Genomic DNA, 21563 nt, shown 5'->3' with positions numbered 1-21563 from the left:
AGATTTAAGACATGGTCTTTGTTGTCATGCAGTTAACAGTCCAACTGAAGAAAATGGAATAAGTATCAGATAGCTACCATACAGAGCCGGATTTGATCCATTTGATCCATGTGCATGTGAATGTGTGTAGGTCATCAAAGGGTAACACAGCCTCTTTTCCAAGAAGAATGGCTACCTATGGTTCTTATTCATAAATCCCCATGGTACGGATGTTAGCCCAGGGCCAATCTTCCTCAGCAAAAAGAGGAGGATTGGCAACAGATGTTAGCTCAGTGCCAATCTTCCTCACCAAAAAAAACAAGAGAGAGAGAGAGAAAAAGAACCAGAATAATGTAGAAGGAAAAAAAGGAAGAAAAAGAAAATCTAAGTTTGCAATTCAGAGTATCGTCTGCCCTTGTGACTTTCAGTTTGAGTTTCATTCTGGAAATGACTGCTTATTTTCTCTGTCATGACTTAATACATAAGACATTATCTGGCAGGAGGAGGGGGAAGAAGGAGAGACTTGCCTAGTTCACTCATTCAAGCAATATTTGGTTCCTTACCGCGCCTGTCGTTGTGCTTTTTGTGGTATATTCCCTCTGCCTGGAATTTCTCTTCTTTTTCCTTTTCTGCCTGGCAAACTCATTTATCTTGTGAGCTGTAGCTCAAATGTTGCCTCTTTTTTGAAATGTCCCCTTACTCTACAAGTCACGTACTCTTTCTTCTATAGTCTCATAGCATTTTACCCGTCATGCCTTTGTAATATGTATGAGTGTCTGACTCTCCCATCAGACTGAGCGCTTTAACTGTAGGACTCATTCCTCTTTATATCCCTTTCTCCTTACCGCTTAGCGCTCACCATTATATCCCACACAGAGGAGTAGCTCAGCAAATGTTTGTTGGATGGATGATGGATAGATGGACGAACAATTTTTGATAAGTTATTCAAAAGTGTGAAACAGGGAATTCTGCTTCTGGCTATAATGGATTGGGAGGGTAACACTCCCATTAAGAACTAGAAAATCTAGATAAAATTCCCTAAGAACCATATCTGTAGGTATCAGAGAGCTGCTAAGGCAGGTTGTTGAGGTGAGCCCAATATTCTGTGTTACTTTTTTCCTTAGGAGAGTTGCCAAAATTTTAAGCAGCTAAAAGCAGAGCAGAGTTTTTGGCAGTCTCATGGTGTTAAGGAGACAAAAATATGAATATTAACGTGGCAAAGAGAAGGGCCTCTAGTTAATATCCAGGCTTTCCACTGGGATCTATGGACATTGGGCCTCACAAAGGCTGTAACACCTCCTCAGGTCAACTCAATCCCTGATTGTGTTAAGGTAATCTTCAGTACTCTAGCTGCCAGAATCCTTTCTAAAGGAGAATAACATCATCTAGACCCTCTACAATTTTTCCTACACAGTGTCTGGGATTTGATAAAAAACTACCAGGCATAACAAGAAACAGGCCAAAGCGGGAAAAAAGAATAATAAAAACAGACCAACAAGTAACCCAGAAATTAGAGTTATCAGAAATGGACTTTAACTATAATAAGTTCAAGAATATAGATAATAAGATTGAGAACTTCACCAGAGACCCAGAATCTATAAAAATATAAACAAATTGAAATTCTATAACTGAAAAATCACTGACATTATGAACTCAATAGATGGGTTTAACAGCAGATTTGTTAAAACTGAAGAGTAGATTAGCAAACCAGAAAGAGAAAATTACAGTACTGAGAGCCAAAAGTATTAAAAATATAGAAAAGAGCAAAGGGAACGCATAGGACATGATGAAACGTCTAACATATACATAATTTGAGTCCCAGAAGGGGAAGAGAGAGAACATGGAATAGAAGCATTATTTGAAGTGATAATGGCAAAGAACTTTCCCAAAGTGACCAATGAAAATAAGCCACAGATTCAGTAAGTGCACTGAATTATTAGCAGGATTTAAAAAAAAAATACTAAGCATACCGCTGTCAAACTGCTAAACACCCAAAATAAAGAAAATTTTGAAAGCAGCCAGCAAGAGCAACAATCCGACTGACAGCTAATTTCTCAAAAGGAACGATGGAAGCCATAACAATAAAATGACATCTTAAATGAAAGATAAGCTGCCATTATAGAATTCTGTATTTGCAAAAATATCCTTCAAACATAAAGGCAGCATAAAGACATTTACAGAAAACCAAGAGCTGAGGGAGTTTGTAGTAAACCTGCACTTAAAAGAAACACCAAAGAGATTTCTTCAGACAACGGAAAATTATCCCAGTTAGTAATACAGAAATGTAAGAAGGAATGAAGAGCAATAGAGATGGTAAGTATATGTTTAAGTCTAAAGGAACATTGACCATGCAAAATAGTAATAAAACAATAACAGAGGAAGAAAGGTCAGTGAGGTTAAACTATTATAAGATCCTAGCATTGTCCAGGAAGTGGTAAAAGTACTAATTTATTTTAGGTACTAATAAATCAAAGGTGCGTGTTGTAATTTTCAGGGTACCCACTACAGAAATAAAATTAAATAATATATAATTAATAAGGTAAAATAAAAAATGGAATATAAAGAGGTTTAATAATCCAAAAAGAAGACAACAAAGGGGGAAAAAGGAATAAAACAAATAGGACAAATAGAAAACAAATAGTAAGATGGTGGATATAAACTCAGATATGTCAGTAACTACATTAAATATTAATGGAAATACTCTATTTTAAAGACAATGATTATCCAACTGGATTTTTTAAAAAAACCTACTTCCTGCTTATAAGAATTATAACCACTTTGGAAAAGTGTTTGGCAGTATCTGCCAAACCTAGACACACATATACTCTGTGATCCAGCAATCCACTTCTAGAAATATACCCACAAGAAAGCATGCATGTGTGCACCGAAAGATGTGCACAGGATGTTTATAGCAGCATTACTTGTAATGGCCACAAACTAGAAACTACCCAAATATTCATCAACAAAAGGATGAATAAATTCATACAACACTATATAGCAAAGAGAAAGAACAACCTATAGCTACACACTACAACATGAATGAATCTCATAAAAGTAATGTTTATCAAAAGAAGCCAGGGACAAAAAGAATTCATACTGTATGGTTTCATTACCATAAAGTTCAAAAACAGGCAAAATTAATCTATGGTGTTAGTAGTTAGGACAGTGATTACCTTTGAAGGGGAGTGGTGACCAAAAGAAGTTAATGTTCTGTTTCTTCATCTCACTGATGATTACATGGGTATGATCACTTAATGAAAATTCACCAAGCTGTATATTTATGACTTGCATATTGTATCTATGTTGTATTTCAATAAAGTTTTTTTTTTAAAGTATACCAGTAAAGGTATTAGAACTGGCAGCGAGGTCAATCCAGTTACACTTCAGGATATAAGAAACTTAGCATGATTCCAGAAGGAAGAGATGAATACACTGGAAAGGGAGTGTTTGAAGATGTTGAAGAGATGATAAATTAAGCTATTTAAAGGATGACAAAGAGAGAAGATTCATTCATTCAGCAATATATTTTAGTACAAATATTTTTTAGAATAAATATTCATTCATTTAGCAAAATATTTATTCCCTCTTATAGTCCAGGAGCTATCCAAGGTGTTTGGGATTTGAATCTTTGGGATTAATAAGGCTCAGTCCCTATTTTTGGAGAGGTCACTGTCTAGTGGGGAAGGGTACCAAGAATGATGATAGTTAATAAAAGCTAGGTAGTTCGAACACCTTCATTGTACTAGGCTCTATGCTGTGCAGTTTTGTAGCTTCTTAGCTAATGTTCACAACCATCCAATGAGGTTAATATAATCCATTTTTCCCTGAGAAAACACAGGAAATAAGTTGTCCAAGTTCTCACCACCAAGAGAAAACCCCAAGTCTGTCTGACTTGTTCCTTCTGGTATTTCACATGGCCACTGGATGGTGGCTTAGAAGAGAGAAAACAATGTCATGAAATTGCAAGTAGAAGTCAAAATAAATTGCAGTGATGATGTTTTGGAGAAGATGGTATAGATAACTGGCTTGGACCTCACAGGATGAGCAGAGAATAACGTTTGATGGTCTGGAGGTGGATTTAGAGAAATAAGTCTTTTCCTCTGAGTGAGTAAGGGCCAGACTTTCAAAGAAAGCAGCAGAGGTATATAGTAAAACTGAGACGGCTGCGTACTGTTTCTCAGGAAGAGGATCTAAGGGTCTAGCTGCTCCATATACAGACTTTCAACCAAGCACCTTATTTCCAGGTTCTCCCTGAACTCTCCTCCTACAAAGGTGTCTGGCATCTTCCATTCCTGAACCTTTCTGGACTTCCTTGCTTTTTAAACCTTGGGATCACACTACACATATAATTTTACAGCCAAATTTTTTTTTTTTTTTTTACTTTCATTCATAATGAAACTCATGTTTCACTATGAGCATTTTCCCAAAGGAAAGTGCTTGTTGCTAAAACATCCCTATCCAACTACCTTTAACCCATCATAATGGGAAAGTTCTAGATTCCTACCAGAGTTCAAGCCAAGGTAGTCACATGTGTAATGCAAGTATTTATAAAACAGCAGGAAGGAAAAAACCTGTATACAAAATAAATTGTATCTTGGGACACCTACTCTCATGCCAGTATATCTTGGATGGTTTAACTACTAAATGTAGCAGTACAAGGCCAGGGAAAAACTTGTATCTCACACATTGGGATAATTTTAAGTAGCCTATTATATTAATTAGATTATTGATCCAGCTGCTATAACAGTGACCTGAATTAATGATGGCTTAACAAGATAGAAGTTTATTTCCTCTCTCGTTACAATCTGAGTGTGATATGATGGTTGCACCTAGGATCTTCCATCTTGTTGCTCTCTTATTCCTAGGCTGTTTCCATTGTTTACATGATTCAAGTTGGCTAACTACATTTTAGCCAGTGGGAAAAGGGAAATATGATCCAGGGAGCACACTCCCTTCTTTTAAAGGCACATTTTGCACATTTCACTTTCGTTCACATCTCATTATCCAGAAGTTACCAGAAGACTGGAAAACAATCTAGCTTGTTGGCCATGTACTCAGTGCTATATAAGAAGCCAAGGTCAAGTACTGGGGACAGCTAATGGTCTCTGCCATAATCTGAGTTTAGTAAAATCAAGGTTGTTGAATTTAGACTAACATAGCTGATTGTTAAGTTCTGATCTTTGTAGTAGGGCATTCTTCTACTTGTTTATATTAAAACTGTAATACATCCAGAACTTAAAACTAGGTAAAACCCTAGTGATTTTCCCTATATAGACCTAAGAGAATATGGAAGATTAATGCCTTATACTCCTTTATTCACTGGAATTCAGTAAAATCCTTGTATCCTTTCTCCACCCTGGCCAGTGAAGTCAAGCTCTTACAGGCCTACTTTTGCTTCTAATGCAAACTAATGAAATTCCAGAGTCGAGGCTTAGAAATGTACACTTTTATAATGAACAACAACAAAAAGAGACCTGGAGATGAAGGAGATGCCCCTCTACCCTACAGCAGCAGAGGAAAAGATATGGTTCGATATGGTTCTGTTTCATAGAACTTCTTCAAAGAATCTGCTTTGATGAAATGTTAAATGAACAACACTCGTAAGAACATCAATCTTATTTTCCTGTGCAATTTGAAAACTTGTCTGAATATTCATAATCTAGCAACTTGTTTTCTTCTCTGTTCTTGGAAATATAATTTGAATGAAAAGATCTTGTGAAACTCTTAAGACTTCTGAAATTGTTACTATTTACTGCAAAGATAACCTTCAAAGAGAGCTTGTAATTCTGATTGGTTGTCTTCCTTGATAGTTTGCTGCCTTGGTAATAATGCTGTAACTTACATGTCTGAATTCCTAAACAACCTAGACACTTGTAACTTTGCTCTGTCAAATCAGAAGAGAATCATTGGCACATTTCTCTTTTCCCACATATACAATGGAGAAAAATAAATTCCTTTCACACTAGTCGATTTCTTATTTTAACAAAGACTGAGAGCCTTGCTGCTAAATTAACAAGGGAAATTGCCTTTCATTTTTTCTGTGAAAATTTAGTATCTATTATCCTTATCTTTAGGAATTCATGAAATTCTTATTCTCAAGTTATTTAAGTGTTTCTCTTTTTCCACATAGACTGTCCTTCATCTACCTGGGTTCAGTTCCAAGACAGTTGTTACATTTTTCTTCAAGAAGGCATCAAAATAGAAAGCATAGAGGATGTCAGAAATCAGTGTACTGACCATGGTAAGGAGCTTATTCTTTTTTGTTTTTTCACAAATCAGTAGATAGTGTTCACTAATCTCTTTAAAAAATGGCATTGTCATATCTTTTACCTGCGTCCTTATAATAAATGGACAACTTTTATTCTACAGTACACAAGCCACAGGCAGTGGAATTAGGCGTACATTTAACCCTTGAGTTGGAAGACAGTTGTTAGACAATACTGTCCAAAGCATAGTGACAGAACCTTAGCAACAGCAGTATCTATTTATTTATTTATTTTTTGTGAGGAAGATCAGCCCTGAGCTAACATCCATGCTAATCCTCCTCTTTTTGCTGAGGAAGACCTGCTCTGAGCTAACATCTATTGCCAATCCTCCTCCTTCCCCCCCCCCCCAAAGCCCCAGTAGATAGCTGTATGTCATAGCTGCACATCCTTCTAGTTGCTGTATGTGGGACTCGGCCTCAGCACGGCCGGAGAAGCGGGGCGTCGGTGCGCGCCCGGGATCCGATCCCAGGCCGCCAGTAGCGGAGCGCACGCACTTAACCGCTAAGCCAGGGGGCCGGCCCAGCAGTATCTATTTAATGTGCGTACTCTGTGGCAGGCACTGTGCTTAAGCACATCATATACTTTACCTAACTTTAATTATCATGACAAACCTATCAGCTAGTCTATTATTAGCCTCCTTTTATCAAGAGAAGAAATTAAGTTGTTACTTGTTCAAGGTTACACACGTAATAAATTGGCCCAGCTAGGATTCAAACCAGAGTCTGTCCGATTTTAGGACCAGAGTTCATAATCACTCTGTCATTCTGCCCTGAAAGTGCTGTTTCAGGCATGCGGTGTGGGCAGAAGACAGATTACACAGGACCATGAAGTGAGACTATGGTAAAGAAGGGTACGTTAAAGAAAAATGAGCAAAAGTCTATATGCTAGAGGATACGCTTAATGTTCTCTGGGAAATATATTTATAACTTCACATTGTGAAATATTTTAAATAAAAACGTCATTTTTAAAAAGGTGTGCTTGGGTGCTGTTTATAGTTTGCCTGTTTGGCCCAAAGTACATCCTTGTTGTTAAGCCTCTAATTTTTGTGATACTCATCAGCACAAACTAAAACTATGATGTGAGCTAGCATCTTTTTCAACTGAAATATCTGTGATAGCAAGATGAGAGTCCTTGATTCTTTAAAGGTGCTTTTTATTACTGTGTGAGTTCTAAAAATCTCCTGATTATTCCATTAATTTTGTCTTAGGCATATTTACACCTCCAGCATTTAGATATCCTTTTATCTAAAAAAACAATTTCTGACAATCCACCAATATAACATCTTGGAAGAATATCAAATTGTATTAGGAATACTTTAATTAAAATCATGTTCACTTATTATAGAAGGAATAAATGTAAGCACAGAAGTTTTTAATCCTATTACGTGCCACGTAATACCCAATACATATTTGTTTCCCTTTGAAAAACTCTTACCCGCCTAATGGTGTTGAATATTGGCTCTTTCAAAACAAGACAAAATTTCCAACGTGCCAATATGGTTTCATTTCAAGGAAACTGAATAATAGGAATTTTGTTGGTCTTACAAGATTTTTTAAATGGGGTTTCCTCTACAACTATCTTCTATTTTTTTAAATCATTTATATTAGGTATACTTAGACATAAACACACAGAAATTATATTGGAGGCTGAGAGCCAAGACAAGACATGTTCCTATACTTTTTTCGTTTCTATGAACCACAAGGTCAAAGTTCACTGTCCAGTTTTAATACTTATCTTAAGCAGTTAAGCAACTCCTTACTGTACAGAGACATAACGCATGTTGACTGACTTCCTCTGTAACTCAACTGTAGTTAGTTGTATTAGCTATTTTTCTTTAGCAAACAAAGCAAAACAAAATTGAAAATACCCAGAAACTTTGTGGTCTGATTTTTGATTGCTTGTTTCAAAGTCCACTGATTCTACTTGTTTAAGCCAGGTAGCCATTTAGGAATTTTAAATTGTTGTATACAAATTTGCTTATAAAATTTGTCTTGTGTCTAAAGATAAGTGTTTTTTCCACAGTTAATATTTTATAAATTCAGTTTGTCTTACTGACTTCATTGTTTTAAATTTCTCATACATTTCTGATAATCCTCTGCATTTGCTTCCACTCTGGACATAGCCATTTCACTGATGAATCAGAAAATTAGCTAAAATTAGTTAATAATACTGTTCCTTATTTTTGGCTAGGGTAATGTTTTGGTTTAGAACAGGAGGTGGACATGAATTCAGTTTATGCTATGTATGAAGAAGAAAAAGCATAAGGAATACTAGAATATTTACATTTGGATTTATAAAATCTTCACAGCTATACAAAATCATATCTTAAACCATAGGAAATAAGTGACTTGTTACCTTTTGGGCTGCCAAGAGCTGTATTTAGAAATATTCCCAGTGCTTTGTGCTAATTTACTTGATGTTACCTCTCCTTTACTTTTGGTACTATTATTCATTTAGGAAATTAATTGTGATAGGCTAAAATTTTTCTTATTTTGCAACATTTACCTTTAATTTATATATTATCATTAGAATAGAAAAAAATATTTTCAATCTTTCCTTTTTGTGATCTATGAGCTATGTCACTAGTCATAAAAAGAATTAAAGATGCAAATGACATCTCAGTAGGTACTGTCACTGATAATGCATTATAAAAAAATTTGCTTGAGTGCATGCATTCTTCAGGGACTTATGCTGTCATTTGTTAAAGAAAATGAAAGTATGTCTTATTTGCCTGACATAGTAATTTAAGTTTATATAGTATTTAATTAGATTACAATGTAAAAAATCATTAAAGTTCCACTGGCTGCCACAAGGTCAGAGAAAAGGATGAAAAACTCATCTCCAAACACTTATGCCTAAACTATAACCTAGTTAAATATTTCCCTTAAGGATTTTTCTAGAACAGCATTTTGGTCAGATTTCACAAGTACAAGTAAGTACACTAGGGTAAAATAGATTAAAAGTCTCTATGACATTTAACAGACAGGAGGTGATAGGAGCTAGAACTGATAAGAAAAACCATCATAGAGTTTTAAAAATGGAGATATGACTCAGAGAGAGAAGCTTGCTGAATCCTGACTTTGGATTAATTGAAGTGTTATTAAGTATTTTAAAGATCAGTCTTTTTTCTTTTATTTTAAAAGTTCTTTCTTAATTACACAATTAATGCACAATCACTATAGAAAACTTAGAAAAACACATATGCAAATATTTAAAAAATAAAACCAAACCACCCTAAATTGTACCACCCTAAGGAAATGTAACACTGTTAACATCCTGGTAAGCATCCTTCTAGACTCACCCCCAGCCCCAAGCAAATATATTTTAAGAAATGTTTGCATGTATATATATATATAGATCATATTAGGCAAACTGTTCTGTAATCTGATTTTTCCCTTAAAAATGTCTTTCCATGGTAGTAAATATAGAATGCATATTTCCTAGTAACTGTACATTATTCCACTAGATAGATATGCCATAATTGATTTAATTAATCCTCTAATATTGGTTATTAAATTATTTCCCATCTTTCAGGGTCATAAACAACGTGGGATGAACATTAATGATCGTGCCTATTTGAGCAGAAAGCCAATGACTGCCTTAGCATAAGTTGTTAGGGATTGCTGGGACAAAGAATATGTACTTGTTTTTAGGGCTTTTGATATATCTTGCCAAATTGTCTCCAAAAAGGTTGTGCTAATTTTCACTCCCACTAGCCATCTGAGTGCCTATTTTTCTACACCCAAGGCCCACACTGTTTAATCTGCAAATCTTAAAGTCTTATTTTAATTTTCATTTCTTCAGCAGTGAGACCCCATTTTTCACACATTTCTTGTGTTATATTTCCTTTTGTGAGGTGAACCGCCTTTTTAACAGTCTGAGACCAATTTTTTCCTTCTATTAAGGTGTTTGCCTTTTTATTTTTTATTTACAATAGAGCTTTAGTCTGCCCAGTTTGTGACTTTCTTCTTTAACAATATGGTATATTTTTAGAGAGATTTTTGGCCCTATACTAGTTTTCTCTTCCTCTGTAGTTAAACTTATTGTTTTTAAAGCCTCTTCTAAAAGATGTAAAAGTGTATCACCCAATACAAATTTTTCTTACTATATCAGAACATAATAGGAGCTCTTTCTCTTCTCCATTTAACTGTTAACATTATAAAAAAATTTATCAATTTTACAGTGATGTCATAAATACATTAATCTATTTTTTAAGCCTCCTATAATTCTCCAAGTGTGGTCCCTGGATCAGTAACATCAGCATCATCTGGGAACTTGTTAGCAATGTAAATTCTCAGGCCCCATCTCACTCCTACTCAATCAGAAAACCTGGGTGTGAGGCCCACCACTTTTGTTTTAACAAGGCCTCCAGGTGATTCTGATGCACACTAAAATTGGAGAACCACTGATCTAAGACAATATTCTGAAGTCTTCAGGAGCCTTTGTTAAGTCAGGATGATTTTGGAAGAATGTAACTTAATAATAGAAAAGGCTTCTTGCTCATCTCTCCATGTATTTGAATTAGTTGTAGTACACAAAGCCTCCAAGATAATTTTAAAATATGTGTAGAACCAACAACTTCTCCTTGGAAAATAATAGGAAAATTGTTACTTCTAAAATTACTGAGGTTGAAAGTCACGTTTCCTAGGAACATTTGGATATTATATTCCTCATTTAGCTGCGTACAGCTGAAAGGATGTCCTTGTTACTTCCCTTTATGTTCCCCAGGGGTTAGATGTCCCCTCCCCACCACATTTCTGGTTGCTATGAATATAAGCTTTGATGTCATCATTCATTCACTTGTTTTCACTTGCAAAAACATACAATATCATGAAACTAACTCCACTAGTGTTTTCTCATAAGTATTATCCAATGAAGACAGTGGAATGATTTTTTAATTCAAAAGAGAATCTTTGTTTGGGTTAAGAAACAAGGTTAAATACCTCTTGGAAAAGTAGTTACTGCAATATTTATAGGATGCTACGTAGCTTACAGAGTGTTATAAAAACAAGTTAATGTATGTGAGACATAAAATATACGTGGCTACTGCTCCTTACTCTTGAACCAGGTGAAAGAGTCCCAAGAAAAATCAACTATCCAGTATAACCGAGGACCTCCTTTATCCGTCAGTTTCTCTAACCAGGACATTTTAAAGGATGATCAGAGGAAAGAAAACATGCGAAGGCATTGGTTTTGGGCAGGAGACACATGAAGGCCAGTTAAGTGAGGCAGGTCAGAGAGAGAGCTTGTTGCTTGAACTTCATTAGTGTTGAGACTGCTCTGGCAAGTTGCCCTCATACTTTTCAGCTCTCCTGGGTGTGCTCAGAGCTACTCCTCCCTACACACATGAACTGAGGGCAGGAGAGGCCATGGTTGCTAGAGGAAGGGGTAGTGGGAAAAAGGAAAAAAAAGTGGGAGATTCAGAAAGTGTGTTTTACTGCTTAAGCCTCCCCAGGATGTTTTGTTTCCCTGTTGTTTATAATTGAGATTACCAATTCTAGGTGAATGAAATAAGAAAGTATAAAATGATTCTGTTCAATTTATCACATTATCATTTTACTTTTCTTGAGTGAGTATATTGTCTCTTCAGAAATGTACATATTCTCGTTAAATTTAAAAAGATGTAAAAGTGTAACATACTGTATATATTATAATAATGAAAATTTTTTATATACTTCATGTGATTTTCATTGATTCTGGGAATGTTTTTTTCCTCCCTAAAATAATTTCAGGAGCAGACATGATAAGCATACATAATGAAGAAGAAAATGCTTTTATACTGGATACTTTAAAAAAGCAATGGAAAGGCCCAGATGATATCCTACTAGGCATGTTTTTTGACACAGATGGTAAGTGATATTTACCTTATGGGATCTCACTTTCTTTTTTCTTAATGCTAGTAAAACTGATGACTTTCTTTTAGATTCTTCAATTCTCTAGTTCAAGCTGATGTTTCCTGTGGTCTCCAGGTATTGTATTTTCAGGATGCATCCATGACTTGTACCACAGCTTTTCCCTGAGCAGTTCAATGTGTCTGTCACATTAGAGACAAGGTTTCTTTTGTTTGGATTAAATCTGGTTCTAGGCTCAGTATTTCTGTAATATGGTAGGGTCATAAAAATTAGTATTAATGTCAACAATTAATTAAGATAAAGAGACTGAACTCTCAAGGTTACAATATGTAAATGTATTTATTGTCACTGTAGAAAATAGAAAGTACATATATAATTATTTTCAAAATGAAATGAAATTACTAAGGTTACTATTACTACTTTAACTATTTTCTTAGCTATTTCCCCATTAAAATGTTATTATATATATTTTTTCTTTACAAAAATGAGATCTTCTTCAGAACCTTCTTGAATCAATACCTTTGATTTGCCTGTACAGGATATTTAAATTCTACAACCAAAAGTTTAGACCACACATACCTTAAGTAACTTCCTACCTTTAATCCTAGATCCTTTTCTTTGACCTTCTAACATCTTTTTATACTTGTCATAATGTTGAAAATATTCCTTAACTGACAGATTCAAGTTTCAAGTGGTTTGATAAGTCAAATATGACATTTGATAAGTGGACAGACCAGGAAGATGGTGAGGATCTAGTTGACACCTGTGCCTTTTTGCACACCAAGACAGGTGAATGGAAAAAAGGAAGTTGTCAAGTTTCTTCTGTGGAGGGAACCCTTTGTAAAGCAGCTAGTAAGTATAACTGAAGGCCTTTTTCCATTCTAAGAGGGGTGAGGAAAGTAGGGCTGGTGTTAAAAATAATTTTGAGACAAGTGTGCCTCAATAAATAGAGGGAGTAAGACTTCAGTATATATTAGGAAGTCCTGGAAGTCAAATATGTAACTCTCTTACATTTCAGAGGTGGGGCCAGATCATGTGACCCAGGCATACTTTTATTCTATTTGCTTATTCTTAGAGCTTGCAAGAGGTCAAAGATTTCTTCTGTTTTGTTCAAAGGAATTATCATACCCTCTCTGCATGTGATTTGATTAAACAGTGGAAATGGTGAAATAATCATGTCTGATTCCCAAATTCTAATGATTCCAGAATTCTAATATTAACTTTACAAAGAATTTGATTCTCTACAAGAACTAACATCCTTTGTTTAGGCAAAGAAAAATTGCATCGTAGTTTATAATTTATTCTGGATTAAAATATAAATTTTCTTCTGACCCATGAGAATGCTTTCTAATGAACAAAATTATCCTGTCCTACAATATTTTGATGTTATTGTTAAACAGCACACAAAATTTGTTCTAAGTTTTAGAAAGAATCGTTTTCTCATTAAAGACACTTAAAATTTCAAAATATGATTTTGGGATGCTTGCAACATGTCACAAACAGCCATTTCCCCACTTCGCATCCTTAGTAGTCCCCTCTTCTACTTCAACTGTAAACTGAAACTTACATCTGCCTCTGATTCTTTTTTTCTTTACATCTGGAATTACATACATTTTTTTACTTCCCTCACCAGGGTTCTTGACTACAGTCGTTTTTTGTGTGTGTGTGAGGAAGATCGGCCCTGAGCTAACATCTGCCAATCCTCTTTTTTTTTTTTTCTGAGGAAGACTGGCCCTGGGCTAACATGCATGCCCATCTTCCTCTACTTTATATGGGATGCCACCACAGCATGGCTTGACAAGTGGTGCGTTGGTGTGCGCCCAGGATCCGAACCAGCGAACCCCGGGCCACTGCAGTGGAGCGCGCACACTTAACCGCTCACACCACCGGGCTGGCCCCCTTGACTACAATCATTTTTATAGTGATTATATAAAATCTGTCACAGTTTTATGGTAGTAGCATTCAACTTCCAATATTTATTGGAGGTTTAAAAAATTGGTTCTTTTCATATACAGTACCTCGGGGCACCATTATGTCAACCAAATTTTAAATTAAACTATAACTTTGAAACATCAGGAATAGTGAGCAAATCCATACTAATGAGGTAAGGTCACACTTGTATACTTTAATTTTATTATGTTAATTTTTTACAGACTCTCCAACCAAAATCCTCCTATTTCCCTCACCTCATCGTCTTTTTCTTGAGTTCCGTTATTCTTTTTCCACCAACCAAGCTAATGTATTTTTTTAGAACCCTACATCTTTTTTTAAAAACTAAGTTCAAAACAGATAACACAATTGACCAAGCAATAGAAATACGGATAATACTAAGCTGTTAAAAGGTTCTTTTTTAACTACTTTGAAAGTGTTTAAAGGCAATCTTAGAATAAACCATACTTAAATTTTAATTTTAATTTTCTTTTGTATTTTAGTCCCATATGAGAAGAAATATTTATCAGGTAAGTAATAGAGTTTTGTTAAAATTTTTCCCACAAGTAAAAATATACTGATTCTAGCATGTTAAAATACTACTAAAGACCCCTTTAAAAATTAATTATACAACATAACGTAAAGTAGAACAACTCTTATAAGAATGTAGAAATGTCTTAGCTTAGTAGTAAGACTTGACATTTTAAATATAACTGCAAGATATATATGAAATGAACATTTTTTTAAACACCTAATTTTCCCATTGAATTCCATTACCTGTTTTTGTAGGAAATGACTCTGCATCTTTTGTTAAAAAAAAATTCACCTCATAGTTGTAATTACAATTCACAAAGCATCTGTCTTAAGGGCTTACTAAATGCATTTTTTTTTTGGAAAAAGGAACAGGTAATATATTTACGTGGTTTAAAAAGCAAAACTATACAAGGCAACCACTGAAAAATCTGTCTCATACTGCCCCACCACCCTCTTCTACCTTTACCCTTACTGGGCACCATTTCAGTTTCTTCTTATCTAGTGTTTCTTTTGCCAATAGAAGCAAATTGAGATATAGACTTATTCTGACCCTTTTATTCACTAATATATTCTAGATATTGCTCCATATCATTATCTCTAGATTGATCTTTTTTTTTTTTTTTTTTTTTTTTTTTTACAACTGCATACGCTTCCATTGTATGGATATACATAGTTATTTAGCTCCAGACTCCCACTGGGGTTGCTTCCACACATTTGCTATTACAGACAATGCTGCAATGTATGAATCACCTTGCAAAAGTACATGTTTATCTGCAGATAAGATTTCTTGAAATGTAATTGCTGGATTGAAAGTGAATATATAACTTTGATCAATATTGATATAGTTTCAGAGGAGTTGTACCATTTTGCATTCCCAGAAGCAATATATGAGTGCCTGTTTTGAAACTTTTGGATTTTTGCCAATTGGATAGTATTTTTTAATCTCCATATTTTTGAAGTATAATTAACATAGTTTGTAAAATGCAGTCTTAAATGTACAGCTGGATGGTTGCTTATGTATATATCTGTGTAACTACCACTCAAATCAAGATATAGAACATTTCCATCACACCACAAAGTTCCCTCATGCCACTTCCCAATAAATGTCCACCCTACCACCATCCACCCCACAGGTAGCCACTGTTATGAATTCTATCACCACAGGTTAGAGTTTCTTGTTCTTGAACTTCACATAAATTTAACTCTACTGGCTTCTTTCACACAGGAATTTTTTAAAAGATTCACCCATGTTATGCATATGATATTGTACTTTTTCTGTTGTTGCATAGTATTTTATAAATATCCCACAATTTATCCATTCTCATTTATGGATAGTTGGATCATTTCTAGTTTGGCACTAATATGATAGAGCTGCCTTTGAACACTCTCATATGTCTTTTTTTGGACCTATGTTCTCATTTTCCTTGAGTATACTCCAAAGAGTGGACTTGCAGGGTCAGAGGGGAGCTAATGTGTTTAGCTTTATTAGAAACCATCAAATAATTTTTAAAGTGGTTGAACCATGTTACATTCCTACTGCAGTGTATGCAAGTTCCATTTGCTCTACATCCATCCCATGATGGTATTGTCAACCTATTTAATTTTAGCCACTCAGATGTGTGTGTAGTGATCTTACTGTAAGCTCCTCAAAATATTAAAAACAGGATTACTATAGGATCCAGCAATTCCACTTGTGAGTATATATCCAAAAAAGTGAGGAGGGATCAAAGAGATATCTGTACACCCATGTTCATAGCAGCATTATTTGCAAGAGTCAAGAGGCGGAACCAACTTGTGTCCATTGACGGATGAATGGAGAAGCAAAATGTGGTATACACATACTATGGAATATTATTCAACCTTAACAAGGAAGGCAATTCTAACACATGCTACAACATGCATGAACCTGGAGGACATTAGGCTAAGTGAAATAACCCAGTCACAAAAGGACAAATACCATATGATTCCAATTATTTGAGGTACCTGGAGGAGTCGATCTCATAGAGACAGAAGGTAGAATGGTGGTTGCCAGGGCTGGGGGGGCGGGGCTGGGGAGTTATTGTTTAACATATAGAGTTTCAGGTCTGCAAGATAAAGAGTTCTATGGATGAATGGTGGTGACATAGCACAAGTTGAATGTACTTAATGCTACTGAGCTATACACTTAAAAATGGTTAAGATGGTAAATTTTATGTGTATTTTACAATTAAATTTTTTTTTCTTTTTTTGTGAGGAAGATCAGCCCTGAGCTAACATCCATGCTAATCCTCCTCTTTTTGCTGAGGAAGACTGGCTCTGAGCTAACATCTACTGCCAATCCTCCTCCTTTTTTTCCCCAAAGCCCCAGTAGATAGTTGTATGTCACAGTTACACATCCTGCTAGTTGCTGTATGTGGGACGTGGCCTCAGCATGGCCGGAGAAGCGGTGCGTCAGTGCACGCCCGGATCTGAACCCGGACCGGCAGTAGTGGAGCGCGTGCACTTAACTGCTAAGCCATGGGGCCGGCCCTAAATTTTTTTTTTTTAAATCAGGAAAAGCAGTGTAAGCATGTTATTTAGAAGCATGGAGGCAAATAACAGAAGTAACAGGAGTGGTTAACTTTGAGGAATGGAAGTTAAGGGTGAGGAGTGGCAGGGCAGGAGGAGCACAGTATTTTACGTTACATACCTTGTAGAACTATGAATTTTAAGCTATGTACATGTATACTTTAGAAAAAGTAAAAGCATATATGCTAATTGAAACATGTTTAGAAAAGAGCAGGCAGGTCTATGATGGGTCTCAAGACCATGACAGGAATAGCTAAAAGATCTGGCAACATTTGGTCTTTAGACTCTAGAGGTACCTTTGAATTCATTTAAAAAATCTATATATCTCATAAATATGTATAACTACTACGTGCCGGGCTTTCGTGATATTAGACATTGAAGACAGCAAGAACAAAACAGAAAAAGCCTCTGCTTTCAAGCTTACATCTTAGTAGGAGTAAATACATGCAAATATATAGTATGTCAGACTGTGACATGTACTATAGAAAAAGAGCAGGATGAATGAGAGTACTGGGAGAAAGGGAGGTCTTGTGTTTTTTTTAGTAGGGTGGCCAGAGAAGGCATCACTGATAAGGTCATATTTAAGCAGAGTGAAGACCTAAAGGAAGTGAAAGGATGTCTGAAAGCCTGTCATACAGAAAGGGATTAGGTTTAAGTCTATGACCTTAAGGAGTAAATGAGTTGAAGCAACCAAGAGACAAACAGTTGAATGGTGTGGCAATCTGGGCAAACAAGGATTTCCCTTTCATACAAGTGTAGGCTGGAAGACCCCCTTGGGAAGAATGTTGTCAAAAGAATTAAAGCAGCTGTACTAGGATGTACATGGTATAGTAAGCATACAGAAAAAGGGAAGTTAACCCAAGCTGGGTTCAGCAAAGGCTTACTGGAAGTAATGCATGAGTTAAATCTCGAAGGACAAGTAGATAACAGACAACAAAGAGGAAAGGTTATCCAAGAGGATGGATCAGCATAAGCCAAGGTGAAGGGACTGGATTTTTGTTCTGCCACTTAGTAAAAGGACTTGGGCAAGTCATTTAAACCCTGTACCTGGGGCCGGCCCCATGGCTTAGCGGTTAAGTGTGTGCGCTCCGCTGCTGGCGGCCCAGGGTTCAGATCCCAGGCGCGCACCAACGCACTGCTTCTCCAGCCATGCTGAGGCCACGTCCCACATACAGCAACTAGAAGGATGTGCAGCTATGACATACAACTATCTACTGGGGCTTTGGGGGAAAAATAAATAAATAAAATTATAAACCCTGTACCTGTTTCTTATATAAGAAAGGGTAGAAAATTGGCGGGTTATATGTATACATTAGGCACTCAAACAAATTAGCCTATAATGATAGAGTCCAACAAAAAAATTTATATATACATTCTTTTTTTGGGGGGGAAGATTAGCCCTGAGCTAACATCTGTTGCCCATCTCCCTCTTTTTGCTGAGGAAGATTGGCCCTGAGCTAACAACTGTGCCCATCTTCCTCTATTTTTATATGTGGAACATATATGTGACACAGCACGGCTTGATGAGTGGTGCATAGGTCCACACCCAGGATCCAAACCAGCAAACCCCGGGCCACTGAAGCCGAGTGCGCGAACTTAACCAGTACACCACCAGGCAGGCCCCTTATATTGTTTTCTAAAGGCAGATTATGTAGTTTGGGCCTCAGATGATCAGTGGTAGAACTAGGGTACAAAGGTGGCAGGAAGAGGAACGGTCAGACAGGAAGAAGGTTGTAAAGACAGAATGTGTCACCTTGATTAACAAATGAAAAGTCTAGGATAATTCCTAGATTTGATGACTCAGCAGTGGCTACTGGTGTCATCATTTAATGGAATGTAAGAAAAAACGGACTTGGAAGTAACGAGGGGAGAGGCATCAGCTGCACACACTTATCGGTAAATAGATTTAAGACTCAAATGGTTTACATCAACCAAGGAGAGTTTTGAGTTCACGAAGATGATTAGGAAGGAGCAGCCTGAAAAATAAAAGGGAAAAAGGAGAGAGTAATGTCAGGGAAGCCAAGTGAGAATGTCTCAAGGCTGGGTGGCTAACAGTCCAGCTGTGGCAGATACAAGAAATGAAATGTGTCTATGTGTTTCTACATTTATACAGAGATCACTGGTGACCTTTTGTTAAGACAGACTGTATAGATTTGACAACTGACAGGGGAGTGAAAGCTTATGTTTCAATATAAATATTTGCTATACATACTTATATGTATAGGTTTGCCCAACTTCCTTTTATTAGGCTAAGGAAGATTTCTCATCTTCCTAGCCACAAGCTGATTTTTAAATTAGGACTGTTATATAACAGCAATTATTTACTCAGTAAAGTGAGCAGCAGGTTTTTCTTTCAATTAATGAGTAGATTTTCTAACGTAGAATTATCCTTTCCTCCAGATATAAAACCTTACACATTGTTTTAATGACACCACTCAATTGCCTCGATTGGCTTTCTTCCACATTTCAGTAGTATGCAGCTAGTCAACTCAAGGCTTTGGAGGCAGCTTGGCCACAGGTCATTTGCAGAATGTAAAAACACAAAGAGCATATATACTGACTGTCCCACCAATGCTGGATGCTGTTTAGTTCTTGGGATACCAAATCTTTTAATTTACTGTTAAGGTGTGTGATTATGTCTATAAATCATTCTCTCAATTACCATTATCTTTCAGGCTACAGTTTACTTTTCTCCTTTTTCCTTTATTGAGCTACAATCATGTAAATCACTATTTAAAGTAGATACTACTGATTATGAATGTACTATTGTACATTCATTAATAGACTGAAATAAAATTAGTATATTCACATTGGTAAAGTTAGGGCACTATACTGCAAAATGGGCTGTGTTAAGTTTAATACAACGATTAACTATGAAAGAATCCCATTTGAAATCAGTGTACGGAATTCTTGGCTTAACATCTGGCTTTTCACTTAAATGTTTCTTATAAGAATAAGACGCCCCCACATCTTAACAAGTTGTGACCACTACGAAATTTTATCTATTTTAGGATTAAAAAGAAGAGAATTCAGCTGTGGCCATTTCCTGACTCTTCCCAACTGTGTGTTTTTAAAGCCCGTCAATACTTTAATAATATCAATGGCTCTCCCTCACCTTAACAAATAGCTTTTGGCCAGATTTTTCTTGCTAAGCCTTAAATTTCCCAGTTCTCACTTTAACAAGCATCAGCTGAAGTATTATGAGTATATTCAAATAATCATAATGCAAAAACATCTGTAAAGAGAAAATAATTTGGGGATTTTTTTTTCACATACTTTTGGGCCTTTTATTTCTAAATATAATACAAATACCTTCCCAAAGGAATTTTCTTCCTGCTAACTTCTAAACCGAATAATTTCCCTTGATTTATTAAACTAAATTCTTACAGAAAGATTACAAGGGTTGTGAATAGCCAAGAACTGTAAGGTTATACATAATTACTTTAGGAATACACAAATATACAGTTATTTGAATAAATTAAAAAAGCAAAAAGGGAGATACTTAATTTACTGCCACTCTCGGTGTTTTTTCAGTGAAACAAATCTTAAATCCCAAAAGCCCGCTGAACCATTAAGCTTCATTAATGTAACAAATATCTAAAGACTACTATGCTTAAAGAGAGTGGTAGGTCTGAATTTGAAGTTTTAGATCAGAAAGGAAAAACCGAGAAAGACAAATCGGACTATGGTGTACCCTGGGTGTGGGTAATTTCCATTTTAGGGTCTTAGAGTGGAGAATTGCAAGATTTACTTGAAATTTTGAAGTATGGTAGTTGTTTAAGCTAAGAAATATAAATCTTGATAGTAATAAATGTGTAATTTTATTTTCCTCATCAGTGTGAGAAATTCTCAAAACAGGGACATATTTACGTGATAAACTATTGCAATACCAGCAACTTGTGTACTCTGATTTCCCCTATTTCCTTTTATTTTTTCCTTTTCAGATAACCACATTTTAATATCAGCTTTGGTGATTGCCAGCACAGTAATTTTGACAGTTTTGGGAGCAATCGTTTGGTTCCTGTACAGAAGAAATTTGGATTCTGGTTTCACCACAGTTTTTTCAACTGCACCCCAATCGCCTTATAATGATGACTGTGTGTTGGTAGTTGCAGAAGAAAATGAATATGCTGTTCAGTTTGACTAAAATTTTGGAAATCTCAGATTAAGACATCAAATACCTTACAGTAATTCTTGTGCAAGATTTTAACATAAAACTTGACAATGAAAATTATAGCTTATATGGTATATTTCGTTATTCTAGTAACATTATTCTCATGTAATCACCGTGACAAAAACTAATCTTTAGGATTATAAAAACACAGTATTAAAAAAGGAATGATCTTAGATATAGTGGTTTTAACAACTTCTCTCAATGCACCTTTCACTTGAATGAGGAAAGCTTAAAGCTCAATAGTGAAGCAGATAAAAACAGAAACCCAGTCTACTTGTCTTA

The 21563-nt window shown here is 35.7% G+C and overlaps 1 protein-coding gene across 3 annotated transcripts in view; it reads left to right on the top strand.

Moving 5' to 3' along the window:
* The window catches only part of LOC101395501 (CD302 antigen), a 122595-nt gene extending 101254 nt beyond the window's left edge, over positions 1-21341 (top strand). For 2 of the 3 annotated variants that reach the window (XM_087435277.1, XM_004428280.3), the window contains 5 exons: positions 6110-6220; positions 11978-12094; positions 12776-12949; positions 14530-14556; positions 21052-21341. In XM_087435277.1, coding sequence (XP_087291403.1) covers positions 6110-6220; positions 11978-12094; positions 12776-12949; positions 14530-14556; positions 21052-21254 — 632 coding nt within the window. In that variant the 3' untranslated portion in view covers positions 21255-21341. The remainder of the gene's footprint in view (positions 1-6109; positions 6221-11977; positions 12095-12775; positions 12950-14529; positions 14557-21051) is intronic. The other variant, XM_087435276.1, reaches the window with a different exon arrangement.
* Positions 21342-21563: the final 222 nt, after the last annotated feature.

Source organism: Ceratotherium simum, chromosome 9, assembly GCF_057802395.1.
Source record: "Ceratotherium simum simum isolate JZ-2026a chromosome 9, ASM5780239v1, whole genome shotgun sequence".
Classification (NCBI taxonomy): domain Eukaryota; kingdom Metazoa; phylum Chordata; class Mammalia; order Perissodactyla; family Rhinocerotidae; genus Ceratotherium; species Ceratotherium simum.
Note: the sequence above shows the minus strand (reverse complement) of the source record. Positions and strands in the feature narration are given on the sequence as shown.